This window comes from Melopsittacus undulatus, chromosome 1 (genome assembly GCF_012275295.1).
Source record: "Melopsittacus undulatus isolate bMelUnd1 chromosome 1, bMelUnd1.mat.Z, whole genome shotgun sequence".
NCBI classification, from domain to species: domain Eukaryota; kingdom Metazoa; phylum Chordata; class Aves; order Psittaciformes; family Psittaculidae; genus Melopsittacus; species Melopsittacus undulatus.
The window spans coordinates 48969778-48984553 of record NC_047527.1 but is presented as its reverse complement, the minus strand read 5'-3'; the positions used below and the strand labels follow the sequence as shown (position 1 = coordinate 48984553).

General features: G+C 40.6%; 1 protein-coding gene across 1 annotated transcript in view; it reads right to left on the bottom strand.

Moving 5' to 3' along the window:
• Positions 1-14550, bottom strand: part of ROCK1 (Rho associated coiled-coil containing protein kinase 1) — an 81724-nt gene extending 67174 nt beyond the window's left edge. Inside the window, exon 1 of the mRNA XM_005153511.4 lies at positions 13392-14550. Within this exon, the coding sequence (XP_005153568.2) occupies positions 13392-13484 (93 nt within the window). The 5' untranslated portion in view covers positions 13485-14550. The remainder of the gene's footprint in view (positions 1-13391) is intronic.
• Positions 14551-14776: the final 226 nt, after the last annotated feature.

Here is a 14776-nt window from a genome sequence, read left to right as displayed (position 1 = left end):
CAGCCTGACTGGCACTGAGTGAGATAATCACACCTCCATCTCTGCTAGTAATGACCTTGCAGATGCAGCCCAGGATCTGATTTGCCCCTGTTGCTGCAGCAGCACTCTGCTGACTCAAATTCAGCTTGTTGTCCACGAGGACTTCCAAGTCTCCTTCAGCAAGGTTACTCCCCAGCCACACAAATCCAAGCCAGTACTGTGCTCTTTGATTACACCATCCCAGATGCAACACTCTGCACTTGTCTTTCTTAAACTTCATATTCTTCTTACTTGCTCACTGTTACAGTTCGTCCAAATCTCTCTAAGATGGCTTTGCCTTCTAAAGTGTCCACCTCACCACCCCATTTAGTGTCATCAGCAAACTTAGCAAGGGTACTTTCAATCCCATCATCCAGATCATTTATGAAAACACTGAACAACATGAGGTTGCCAGCCCAAGTAACAAATACTAGCCACCAAGAGCTCTTTAGATATATTTTTAAAATAGTATGTTTGATATCTCACCAAAATTAACCCTAATGCAACTCCATATTAGCAAACTTTATGGAGAGAATTCCTTGTGCCTTTTCAGTGTCATCATACAGACTATAGAAATACTCTCATCATAGTTCCTTCTAACAAAATCCAGATTAGGACACTACAATTTCACAGTACAGAAAACAAAAAAATCCTATCTATTACAGTTTTGAGTACTTCAACTGAATTTGCAGGATTTCTTATTTTAAAGGAAAATGCACGAGTATTTTCATATTTTTCTTCACATTCATGTGTGTGTATATATATATATTATATATATATGTAAAGGCACCATGCATGTACTGAACATATATTTTTTTTTCTAGCCAGCTAAATTTAGTTAATGGTCTCAAGTGCTTAATGAAGCTTTTCACAGAAAGGCTTTCCTGGAAGCATGTGAAGCACACTGTCACAAGTAAAAGGCAAGCAACAGTCACACATGAATTTGTTAAGGAATAAAGCCACTACCTATTCAACATGTAAGACTAACAAGAATTTTTTCAGAGAACTAATGAACTTTATTATTACAACACTCAAACTGCTTACGTCACTGGACATTTTAGAGGTCTCTCCCACTTTCTTCCAGAGATTACACTAATAGGAAATATGACATACAGAAAGATCCTCCTGTAACACTACCAAGCATTATCAGCTGAGCACTGGACACTGTAGTTTCTAAGTTTAACTGCCATTTTAAATGCATATGTCTTCATTTTAACAGTTTTGTATACATGCATAACAGAGCTGTCAGGCAGTACTGAACTTTTTCCATAAAAAACATCTAATTTCATTAAGCTCTTCTTAATTTGTCTCCAATTTTCCCCCTAGAAAACACAATAAATCTCTACGACAGAGACTATGCAAGTCAGAGACCAGTAAACTTTATGAACATTAAAGTTTCCACGCTACTCCAAACTTAAGGCATTGTAAAAATTTACTTATTATATTGAAGCAAAGTAATTTCTAGGTTGATGTACTAATACGCACTAATACACAGAGAAACTAATTTTCTTTACTTAAAAAGAGTGTGTTGCAGTCATGAGTCTATGTTCAGATAAACTTGCTTCCCCTATTTATCTGTGGTAACATCTGTAACTAAAGAAAATCAAACTCAAACTCTAAATAGTTAAGAATCTGAAAGCAAAGGCATGCATTAAAACAGCACCAGTTTAACACCGCATCTTCATACGTATGTTATAAACAGACTCACTCCTTCCTTTCCACTTAGTTTAAAATACTTCTTGTGGAGTATTTTTGGTCATTGATATTTACCACATGTGTGCTAAAAGCTTGATGTCTATTTTTCAAATACACCAATGGTACTACCAGGGAAACTTCCCTACCTCTTAAAAAGAATACTAACAGCAGCTTGCACCCACCACAGCAAACCCACAAATCAGGGTAGGGGGAGAGAAGAAGGGGGAAGTACTTCCCTATTTTAGATGCAGGAAATAGAAATTCAAAACAGCCTCGCAAAAAGCCTGAAGAAATCAGGAAGCCCTGACTTAAGTCACCACAGGCCAAACAAACAATTCCAATCCCCAAATCATCTTTAATTATAATCCTCCTAATTTCTTTGCCTGTTTTCCAAACCTCATATTTGTATTTATAGCTTGCAGACAGACAAGACTTCCTTCTACACAGAGTGGTTTTTTGGGTTCTTGTACCCTATAACCACCCTGTAAGTGAAATTTGTTGTGTGTACTACAGTTAAGAATATTCAGAAGTACAGAAGGTCAGTATTATATATAGTCTGGTACTGCACTGATGCTCCCTATTTGTTGATATTTCATTTACTAAGTAGGCAGACAAAAGAGGATAACAGCACATGAACTTTGATTTCAAATTCTCTGTCTTTTCAGGTGAGATTTAATTGGTACTCAAACAAGAGAAGCTATTTAGATGGAATAAGTGGCTTTCCACAATCTCAAAGTCAAATGGATAAATAGTGGGTTTTAAAACTGTTAAGAATGAAGACCTACAGGAGGAGGTCTAATATTCAGCATGAGCTTTAGCTCAAAGTTGCAAAGTTACTAGTTAAAAACAGAAGATGGTGTCTTTTTGCATTGTCACAAAAAAGGTTATGTCAATTCCAGCTCCCCCAAGAAAATATCTTGTGAAAACATCTCATTACTTCTGAAAGCAATTCTTCAAAAACTCACAGCCATATTGCCTTTTTCTTCCCTCCCCCCTCCCCAACTTCTGTGACCCCATCACTTCATATGATAGGGTTTTTTTAATTAAACATAAAGACTTGACTGATCATAGAATACCAGGCTGGAAGGACCTCAAGCTCATCTACACAAATGGCCCAGCACCCTGTCCAACTTTACCTTCAAGTGTTCAGTGTTGGGGAATCCACCACTTCCCTGAAGAGATTATTCCCATGGCTGATTGTTCTCGTGAAACATTTTTCTCTTGTGTCCAATCAGAATCTCCCCAGGAATAACCTGTGCCCACTGCCCCTCATCTTTTCCATGTGCCTCCTTGTAAAACAGGAGTTACCACCTTTGTAGCCCACTTTTAAATACTGAAACACAGTGATAAGCTCTCCTGAGCCGCCTTTTCTCCAGGCTGAACAAACCCAGTTCTCCCAGCTTTTCCTCATAGAGCAAGCTTCTCAGCCCCTTGATCATCTTTCTGGCTCTTTCTCTAGACCCTCCCCAGCCCGTCCACATTTCTTTTGTACAGCAGGGACCAAAACTGAACCAAGTATTCCAGGTGTGGCCTGGTAAGTGCTGAGTACAGTAGGATAATGATTTCCTTATCTCTGCTGGTGATGCCCTTTTTGGCAATTCCTCACGCAGAAGTAAGCTTATAATTTCATCAACTTGTTTCTGTTATTTCCTCCCACAAAATGTAATGCAACACCACTGGGAGTTCACTGACATTGAAACACACAAGAAAGATAGAAAGTGAAAGATGTCCTGCTTTGGTACTATTCAACCACTTCTCACAACACAGCCTGATATGAAGGAAAATCTTCAGCTGCCTATTCTGGTTGAATCTGAAACTGAAAAATTAAGTTTCTACTCCTAATGCATCAAATTCTTAGGAAGAAAAACTTCCCAACCTGCAAATGCATGGGTTTAATCAATCTTTTCTTTTATTCCTGACCATGTCTATGAGTTAATCAAGCTACAATGAAAAGGGTGTATCAAAAAATCCCTTATTTCTTTCCCCTAGAATTTGTGGTTCTCAAACATTTCTTTCCCATGAGCTTAAGTTCATGGGAACTATCAAGTTGAACTATTCTTATATGAAGGTGAAGTTGATCTGACTGCCTTCTTTGCCAGGAGCTCAGAGAAGGTTGTCATGACCAAAAGAAAAGATAAGGTCAAGAACAATGCAGCCATCCCAACTCTTCCCTGATGCTAGCCAAAATCAATTTTACAGGAAGCAGAAAGTTACAGAGAAGTAATTTACAGTTGCAGTCCCAGAAGTGAAGCAGCTCCCGCAGCACCAGCATTGTAACATTCCAATTTTTCCTCTACATGGCATCTTTGATTACATCTCAAGTCCAAATTACTGATGAAAATAGCATAATATATGCATCTCGCTAAGTAGGACAAAAGCTTTGTTATGGGAGACTGGCGGCATTTTAGGACAGAAAAGAAAAAACAGGAGAAAACTTCAAAGACTCCTCTGACCTTATGCTCATCAGGAATTAGAAGCAAGAGAGACTTTTATCCTTTCATTACTCCAATCCAATCTGCTAAGTGGAATCAATGAACAGCTCTGAGCATAAAAGTTACTTGATACAAGACCTTCTTTGTGTTAGAACTCTAGATAAATAACCCAGAATTCTCCTCAATATGGTCTTCCTAACAAGAGCCTTCACAGCTTGTTTCAGAACCACAGTGTGGCTAGTTCTGAAGATTTCTTCAACTGATCTTACAAGCGAACAGCATCTCCAAACACTTTATGGTCATGCTGTGTGTTCAGAAACTGTATGCACAAAACAGTTTGTGAAGTATGAAAAAGGCTGAAAATAGCCACAAGCATTTATGTAAATAGAACGCAAAAGTTTTTCCAACAAGCATACTAATCTAGTCTCCATAGAGAGGGTCTAGTTTTTTAATGACACCTCCAATTCCAAATTTAGTTTAAAAATCAAACCCACAACCAAAACCCAAACCAACACAACAATCACATCAATAGTTCAGCTATCACTCCATAGGCCTTAATGGACATGTTATTTCTGTCACCATCACTCAGCTAGTGTTGGCAGCAATAACGCCTGTTGCAAAAGCCATGACGATTGTTGACAATACCAGCAGAGCAGAAACTTAAAGTCCTAAAAAGTCTACCATTTGGCTGGCACAGTTTTTGGCCTTGTACAAAAGATATATAGCATATAATAGCAGGTTTGAATGACACCAAGACCACCCCAAACTGTGTAATTGATGTGCTGGCAATAAATTGCCAATGATCTTAGTAGTAACTTGAGTTTAAGGAGGAAGACAGCAGCTCGCAGAAGATGTATTAGATCAATATACAAACTACTTGGTAGACCAAAGTGACAGAAGAACCTTTTTTCTTTGCAAAAGCAAAGTAAATTCTCTCATCTTAATACTAACACGATTTGTGTGCCTACAATCTAAGCCACTTTCCAAGAAGAGATTGGTATAATAACACATTGATAAAATAAGATTTCGTAACAAAGAAAAGCTCATGAGGAAATTCTATGATTCCACCTCTGACAGCAGTGCATAATATTAAGCCAAAGTTTTGAGGCATCAATATTACCTCTGTTTTCAATTACAGCTTCATGTCTTGCCTGGTACTGTTCCATGCAACCTGGAACCTTGCATGAGCAAGTATAACCAGCAGAAACTCACTGTCATACCTTCATTCTCACTCCTCCTTTATTCTTCCTCCTGAAAGATCTTTCCCATCCACTCCTACTCTATCATCTTCTGGCTGGAGAGGCTTCCTCCCCTCTTAAGTACCTTAACACAGAGTCACTCCACAGCAGTAGTAGAAGGTGCTTCTAGATCTCAGTGGTAGAATTAACATGCAGGAATTTGTTATCTATACTCCAGGAAGATGGTGCTTGCTGTATTGACACCTTGCACTTCAGCTTTTACCACAGGCAGTCTCTCCTCCTTCACCTTTCTCCCAGAGACAGGTTCTGGCCTTATCAATAACAAGAAGTCTTCAAAATTCCCATGCCAATAAGCAAGTCCTACCAGTCTCCCTCACTACCTATCATGAAGAGAATGACGTACACACACAGACACAGAAAACACTACGATACTAAGGTTCGGAATCACGAAAACCTGGAAGTGCATTTCTGGAGTGTAAGGTGGGCATCAGAGCAAGGCATTAGCTCTTTTTTCCCTCCAGCAGAAAAATTCTACATCTAATCTGTTTCAACTGCATTCACAAATGAGATGTAATTTATGTACCAATTCACAGCAACTGTTCCCTCAAATACAAACCATTCTGCCTAAAATCTCCAAACCTGTAAACACCTCCATGAGAAAAGGTCCTCTATTCTTCTGCAGCAAATGCCTTTCACAAAATTACTTAGGCAACAAAGAGGTTAAAAAGTTAAAGTTAAAAAGGCCAAAATACTTGGAGAACTCTGCCAATAAATGGAAAATGAGCATTGATTACTTTTTTGTTTAGTTTCAGTGAATTTTGTTCTCCATTATGAATCATCAACCAAGTAAATGTACTGCTGAGAAATGGAAATTACAGGTTGCCCAGAGGGGTTCTGGAGTTTACACCTTTAAGATACTCAAAAGCTGCCACAGGCAATCTGCTCCACATAGCCCTGTCAGAGCAGAAGGGTTAAACAAAACAACCTCTGGCAGTCCCTTCCAGTCTCAATCATTCTGTGAAACAATAACCACTTGCACTCAATGAAATATTACTTTCACTGTGCACTTGGTATTAAATATTAAAAAGGCAGACTTCCAAATCAAATTCTAAAGTAACTGATTTCAAGAAAAGAAACAAATTTTTGAGGTTTTTTTGAAGCTTCTAACCAAAACATGGACATAGAATAAAGAGCCTGATTTTATCTCAAGATCTCAATTTTCCTGTAATACTAAGTATAGCATCATCTACAAGTGTCCAGCATGAGACGAATGTCCTAACCACCCTTCTTTCACATTTTCCTATTTGAAATAACCATTAAAGCTATTAAAGCCATAACCGTTAAAGCTATACCCATTTTCTGAAAAATTACATAATTACTCAATATTTGCATAACCATTAGAATTTGAGGATTTCTCAGTTATTTTTTTTTAAGTATTATGAAGTTCTCTAGGAAAAAAACAAGTAAATATTCCGCCTGTGTTTCCAGATTAATTATAATTCTGTAGCTCAGATACTCATGAGCTAGAAACACATTTAGGTACTTCCAATCTACAGTCCAAAATATAGCCCAAGTTTGTGCAGTGTTTTCTGCAGAGGTCTCCAGCCATCAGCTCTTTGCATCATCTCAGACCACACAACTGCAAAAAAAAAAGAAACCAAGAAAACTTTCATGTATTTCTCAACTCTAAAAAAGAAACAGAAAAATTAATCCATGTAAGAAATTAAAAAGGAAAAACCTGAAATAAAGAAATCATCAGTTGGATTAAAATTGAGGCCTATGAATAAAGAGACCTCACATACTGTCCCCATGACAGTTTGTAGTGTATAAATATTGACAGGGAGTGGCAATCTTTCAGTTAAAGCCAATCTTTTATGAGATTTTGAGTATCAGAACAGACTTTGACCCGTGCTTCAGTTAGAAGCTGGTACTGATCCTCTGCTGGTTCTACCCTATGAACATGGGCAGCTCACCAGACCCAGTGACTGCTGCTTGGCTAGACAGTCTCTAGACTGCTATAACTAAATATGCACCACAGCACGTTACACTCTGCTGATGCTGAGCAGACTACTGAGAGATCTCTAGTCTTCTGACTTGAGATTACACTATAGGATATAATTCAATCTTCTCAGCAGGAGCAAAACACTATGGACAAGAAGAGCTACAAACCACTTTTTTTCTTCATAAATATTGGGTTTCAGCTCTTGTTCAATCACCGTGATGGGCGTTCATTTCAGCAGACTGAGAAAGATAAAAGACAGTATTATTTGTATTAAGAGATATAACTGAGTGCTGTCTACATAGTGCTTACAGGTTTACCAATATTGTCTCGTCATCCTTCTGCCTTTATTGCTGTTCGAACGACTGGACAAATTAAGGCAAAGACAGAATAGTTTTCAACCATTCTCTAATTTTGTTTTTAGAGAAGGAAGTTCAGTTTTCAGTACTGCCATTTGAAACTGCAATTTCTTGATGAGAAATTTTGATAACTAGCAGCAAGCAACATTCACAAAAAAAAAAAACTCAAGTTTTTAATTATATATTTTGGGACCTCTAATATTCAAGATAAACGTCCTGTATCGGGACAAACACATCTGTATTCCTTGGTAAGAGACCTGAAAACACTTATTTTTAAGTTGTACTAAAACACGTCCTAGGGAATTCTGCTAACAGCAACTGTAAAGCTACCAATATTTTCTGATCACAGTGCTTCTGAATATTTAGTAAGTTCTCAGTGAGTGGCTCCTGAAGCTACTACTGTCCTTAAAGTCAAAAGTTTTACAGACCAACAGGTTGATTTTCAATTTAGCCAACAAAAATATTCCAGGTGTTTCCCTCTTCCTTCCCACCACTAACAAAATACTAGCACACTCTGCAGTTGCCAGGGAAAAGGACATTGTTTACAAATATTTTTACTTATTAAGAGCACTTAAGGTCTACTATAGAGCTTTGGTTGGGGTTTTTTATTCCTCTTGTTGAAATGTGTCTTAACATCAACTAAAACCTACTATCTTTCTTGATTAAAACTTCCTATAGGAAAAATAATCCCATTCTTACAGCCTCTAGTTTTACAAGAAGAAAATTGGTTAACTGTTATTGCTGTATATCTATACTATACAGTGTGAACCAAACACTAACATTTTGACAGTCCCACCAGCTCTATTGTTCACTTTTTTTAAGGCTTACAGAATATTAAAACATTCTTCTAAGAGGTTCAATCTGAAATGAGAATCCACCAAGTTACTGTATTTTCAAAGCCAGCTTACTTGCATTTTACCTTTAACATACCAAACTATATATTTTATCAGTAATTTCACATCAACCTATATATTACATATTTCTTGGTGATAAGCAGGTAATATCAACCTGCAATTATATTTTTGCATCTAAAGCTTGGATATGGTAACTTGAAGACAGAATTATATTTCTAGGTCAGCCAGAAGTCAAACTGCAGAATAAGAATAGTTAAGGATTGGACTACTAGGATTGGAAGGGACCTTAAACATCATTTAGTTCCAACATCCCTGCCACAGGCTGAGACATCTTTCACTACACGAGGTTGCTCAAAGTCCAGTCAAACCTGGCCTTCAGCACTGCCAGGGATGGGGCAGACACAACCTCTTTAGGCATCCTCTTCCAGTGTTTCACAACCCTCTTAGTAAAAATCGTTATCCTCATGTCCAATCTAAAAATTGTTCTCTTTCAGCTTAGAACTGATGCCCTTTGTCCTGTCACTATAGGTGCTGGTAAAAAATCACTCTCCATCACGACAGAGACACATTCAGACATTCTCTTCAAATACCCCCAAGCCCTTCTCCACAGAGCTGCTTTTAATCCATCTAACATTCAGTCTATACTGATGCTGGTGCCTGCCCCAACGAAAGCACAGGATCTTGCGCTTGGATCTAAAGAATGGTAGGAATTTGTCCAAGGAGATTTAGTCAATGACAATTTACCTTTTCCCTTAATTTGAACTACTTCCAAACAACTTGGGGCATTCTAAAGCTGACAATCCACAAAAACTCAAGCTCTGCTTTCTCTGTGCATGAGTTTCATTGGAAAATGAGCAAGCTTCTCAGATAACCAAGTTTCTCTAGCATTTTTTCACTCAGACTCTAAAAGCACAGTTAATGCTGTTTCAGTGAGGCTGATTTTCTACAGTTATTTTGATGAAGTACATTTACTTCAGGAGTTCTTGAGTTATATTAGACCTACAAAATAGACCTAGGGAAAACAGGTGAATCATGCTCTGTACCTGTGTATTTTTGGTTCAACAAAGATAGAAACCTCTTGAGACTAGATAAAACAAGTTTGTCATATGCAGTGTTTACTGATGTCAGTTAATATGTAGCCAAAGTGCTGAACAAGTGAAACATTTGACATCTTTGAATATTAAGACCATCAAAAATCTGAAGCTTTAAAAATCAACTACTTGACTACTTGAATGACTGAGTTGCCCAAGCACCTACATAAAACATGAAAAGGCTCTGTGTCAGTTACCAGAGCAGAGAACACACCAAACTAGTAAATTTTCATGAAAATGTTTTTATTTTTTAATCAAAAACATAGGCAGCTTCAGAGCAACATGTGCCCCTTCCAGTCCTGCATTAGACCCCTCTCCTCTCTCTCCATTCTCCAGACACTGGAAGCCCATAAATCCCAAGGATTTAGTAAGAAACACAGAGGAATAAGAAATATGATTTTATTCCAAAACTGCTGTAGCAGTATGCTCACTGAACACTACTTTCCACTGCTTAATATCATTAACGAGACACTAAGCTCAAGTTACAGCTAGTTATTCATACTAACTTTGCCTCTACTTAGCATGCCTATAGCATTCACCTGTCTCTGATCACTGCACACCCTAGAGTGTGACTACCTAATGCAGCCTTCTCAGTGCTATTCAATCTTTTGAGGACTGTAGGACTCCTAGAACCCCATAGTTTGAGGAAAAAGCACATATTCAGCTGTAGCACATGGTTTACACAGAACAGAGGCTTTTGGCTCCTCATAGCTCACCAAAAAAAGACAGCCTAGCAATTATTTCCCAACCTAGTACTAAATCAAGCGCATGGAAGTCCCAAAGAAACAAACAAATTTAGTTACAGGGGTTGCAACTTAGTCTATTTTCTTACTCTGTTCTTATTACAATTGTATAAGTGAAAACAAGAAAAATAAACACATCTCCCCCTGCACTTCAGTTTTATGAATTTCCTTCCTGAAGCATGTAAACTGAAGTCATATAGTCCTCAGTGTGTCTTTTCCGCCTGGTCTGTTGTCAGCACTCTTCACCCACACCTTCCTGAAACGGTAACACGCCTTCCTTTGTATCAGCCCGCCTACCCCTCCCCCCCACTTTCCTAGCATGTTCAGACTACTTCACATACAAATTTAGAATCTTTCTAGCATACAGACCTAGCTTCCGACACGTACAAAAACCAAAGTGGTTACAAAACTGATTTAAAAGTTAATGCATGCCTGCCTTCCAGTCTACAGTGGCTACAAACTGATGTGGAATTAAGAGTAAGAATTGAAGCAAAATGAAGTAAAGCTAACACGGATAAAATCATCCTAAGAGAAGCCAAGGGCATTACTGAGACTTTTCTTTGCACAGTCAAAAAAATGTTTCTTGAACCGAAAAGAACTCCAGCATTTTAAACCTACATGTAGAGAGTATCAGATGCTATGTGCAGTAAGTGTCTATGCATCAGTTATCCATATACTACCACTCAGATATCAGATACACATAGTTAGCTAACACCTTTGCTTAGGAAAAGTGAAAGGAATTATAAATAACATCAATACACAACTTTAAGAAGACAAAATAAGGGTTTTTAGGTTTAAAAGGTTTTACAAAAAAGGATTTTCAAGTGTACCAGGCCTAGAGCCTGACAAGTTTCCCTTTAACCTGGGGCTGAGAGAAAGGGAATAGGTGTTCATCTTAGAAGATACTTTAAATGCAGATCAATTACACCTACACCTAGGCATTTCTTCCTTAAGAGCATATCCACATAGATTACAATGTATTTGATATATAAATAGTACCCTGGGCCAAGAATGATGCTTGAAATGTGAATCATCACACTACAAACTTGTGTGAAACATTTAAATTCCTTAAAAAGTGTTAGGATAGTTAAATTCTATAGAAAATTACTCAAGAACCAACTCAGCATGAGAGCAAGGAAACAAAAGTGAAGTCAGGCCAACTGAAAACTTGACATAGTGGCCTAACACCTACAAAGTTCACCTACCAGGTGATTTCTTCAGAAGTGCTTTCTTTTATCATTGGTATTACTTTAAAAGAATAATTTCACTTTAAAAGTACATTCTAAAGATCTGAGATGCAAACACATTCTGAAGCTTCACACAAGTGCGACAAGAATCCCAACAAGGTGATTCCCAGACTACAGTTTAGCTCCAAATCACAATTAAGATAACTGAAAGGGGTCATATCCTTAAACTGATTACTATCACTGTGGCAAGGTCCCTACAGTATGCCCATCATTATAGCATGTAATAGCAAACTGCGTCATGGTTAACACAAAACTCTGAACTCTTAACTAGACCTAAACTCTGACTCCAATCAATAGAATCTGTGTGTAAAAATGTCAGATTTGACAATCAAAACTGGCAAAGTGTATCCAAAGCACCAGATGTCTTCTCACTAGTTGTGGTTCTGAGATGACAGATATGAAAACTGGATGAAAAGCAGCAAGTTAACTGGAAGATGCGATGCTATTTGTCTTTGTGGCAGCAACATCCACAAGGCTCCCCTTTTATCTGCTTTTTATCCAGAGATGTAGGTTTGACCTGTCAACACTTCAGAAGGTCATAAATCAGTAATAAGCTAAAGAGAGTGCACAACATCATGAACTTGTACAGATTCTCCTTAGATTCTTTTCACCTCTCAACTGCCTTATGCTCAAGCGAGCTTTCTAAGAGCCATGCAGCAGAAGATGAAGAATGACTATTACGCACCATCTCCACCCCCAAACCTCCCTTGCCCCCCAAACCCAAATGTCAGAGTTCATACTACGAACAAACCCAGTTTACCTGCTCTCCTCTCTGACAGCAGAAAGCCAGGGAAAAAATATACTGAGGAACTTTTATCACTTCATACAAATTGAAGAAATTCTCTACTTCAGCATAAAGGCACAAATTACAATTTACTACTACTCTGGGGCATCCCCAGGCATATCTAAGTAACCAGCTGCATCCCAAACAAATTGGCTGGATTTAACATACACTTTGTTGAGGTACTTTTTTGTAATCAGAACTAAAATACCATCCAGTTTTGTCAAGCAAATACCAAATAACATTGGTTTTATGTCAGACAGGAAGTGTTATGGTTTGCTTTCTTGTGATGCAATTATAACACCGACAGCACTGGAGTGACCCATTCAGCCATCAGGTATGATCAAGTAGGGAAACAATGAACAAGCAGCCCTCTATCCCAGGCCTAGCACACCAACTGGTTTAAAATGTATTCAAACCCCTGCCATGACTACTTCCCCACCTGTTATTAACCTTATTAATCTGAGGCATATTAATCTTAGAGCGGCATTTCACACGTCACTGATTAACATTTGCAAACATCTAGGCTTAACAGGCTGAAGTCAGTGTTGCAGTGCTTAACCACAACATAAGAGGACCTCACTCTCTAAACGAAAAAACATGTTGAAGAGAGAATTGGTATTATCAAAGCTATTTACAGTCTCCTGCTTACACGCAGGACTGGCACTCACAAATTATGCATTGTATAAAGTGTCCACCGCCCTTTATGACAGTAGGCGAAGGAAAGAAAGAAAGATGCATGAAGCGAGAGAAATGACAAGTCTGTGGCATGACCGGGCGGGCGCCTCCTTGGCAAGAGAGCCGCTCTCCCTGCACATAGACATCCACGCACCCTCAGCTCAACGCTGAGTAAACACAACACCAGTGCGGAGTTAAGCACGGTGGTGACTCAGCCAGGAGTACGAGATTCGGTCCCACAGGGTAAGAAATTCGGGGACGCGGGACGGGGGGCGCATCGACGCTCCCTACTCACCAGCAAACAGTCCACGTTCACTTCGGATTTGGGGTCCTTTAAAGTCACGTCGATTTTTTCAAACCGAGACTCAAAACTTTCTCCCGTCGACATGTTTCCAGATATAAAAGTTTCCCTTATTCCAGGGCAAAGTAAGGTTAAAAATAATGAAGTAAAAAAAAATTAAAAAACAGGAACAAGCGAGCACAAAAGAGAAACCACACAGCCTATACCAGGCAGAGGAGCGCTTCCTGCAAAATCCCTTCAATCACAGAAGTCTCTGAGGCTTGTCCCCCACGCTGCCCCGCCAAGGGGGCAGAGAACCGAAGGACAGTCCGCGGCAGGGGGGGATGAGGCTGCTTCTTCCCCCTCCTCCACGCAAGCACGCACTTTCCTGGGCTGCTCACAACTCCGCAGCAGCAGGTTTCCTTTCCCTCCCTCCTCTACTCGGGCCCCAGTGTCTCGGCACCCTCATTTTCCCAGCCGGGGAAGCCGCCCTGAGAGCCAGCGTAGCGGTTCCTCCTCCCAGCCGTGCAGGAGCGGCGGCGGGTCGGTGCCAGGTTCCGAAACACAGCTTTCTTTGCAGAAAACCAGATGAAAAATCAACAATAGAAAATAAAAATAACGGGAAAAATAGATAAAACCGCAAAAACCTGCAACAAAATGAGAGAGGGTGGGAAAGTAGGAAAATCCTCTCGGCGACGTGTCTCAGCACCGTGGGGTAGGTCCTTCCATGGGCACAGAGATCCCAGGGTGGGGCAGGGGACAAGCTGCCCCTCGCCTCGGCTGTGCCCTGCTTGCTGCGGGAGGGCGGGCGGGCAGCGCAGGGCTGCCAGCTGGGCTCACAGGCCGCCCCGGCCCGATGCGAGCCCACGCCGCGGGCAGGGGGCGAGTCCCTTCAACGGCGGAACGACAGCAACAGCATCTTTCTTCCCCTCTCCTCTTCGCTGCGCGGCCGCCGGCGGCTCCTCGCTGCCTCTGCCAAAGCCGGCTGCGCTGTGCCCAGCTCCACTCCTCCGCTTCACGTACGGAGCTGCAGCCCGGACCACTTCAGCACCGACCCGAGGTTGCAACGCGAGAGGGAGGAGGAAAGGAGGTGGCTTAAGGGGAGGGGAAAGCGTACGGTCCGGCCGCGACGACTGCGAGGAAACCTGCTGTGAGGAAAGATACCAACATGTCCGCCTTCCTGTTTGAACCGTCGGGGGGGGACGGATGGGCTCGGCGGCGCTGTGCGCATGCGCTGGGGGAACGGCTCCTGTGCGGGCGGGGTGGGGCGGGGTGAGGAGAAGTGGAGGGGGGGGACAGAAGGTATGCGCGCGAGGAGGGGGCGCGCGGCCGCCGCTCGGCTCCCGCCTCCATTCACCCGCTCCAACGGTCGGAGGGGGCGCGCGCGCGCGCGCCACTCC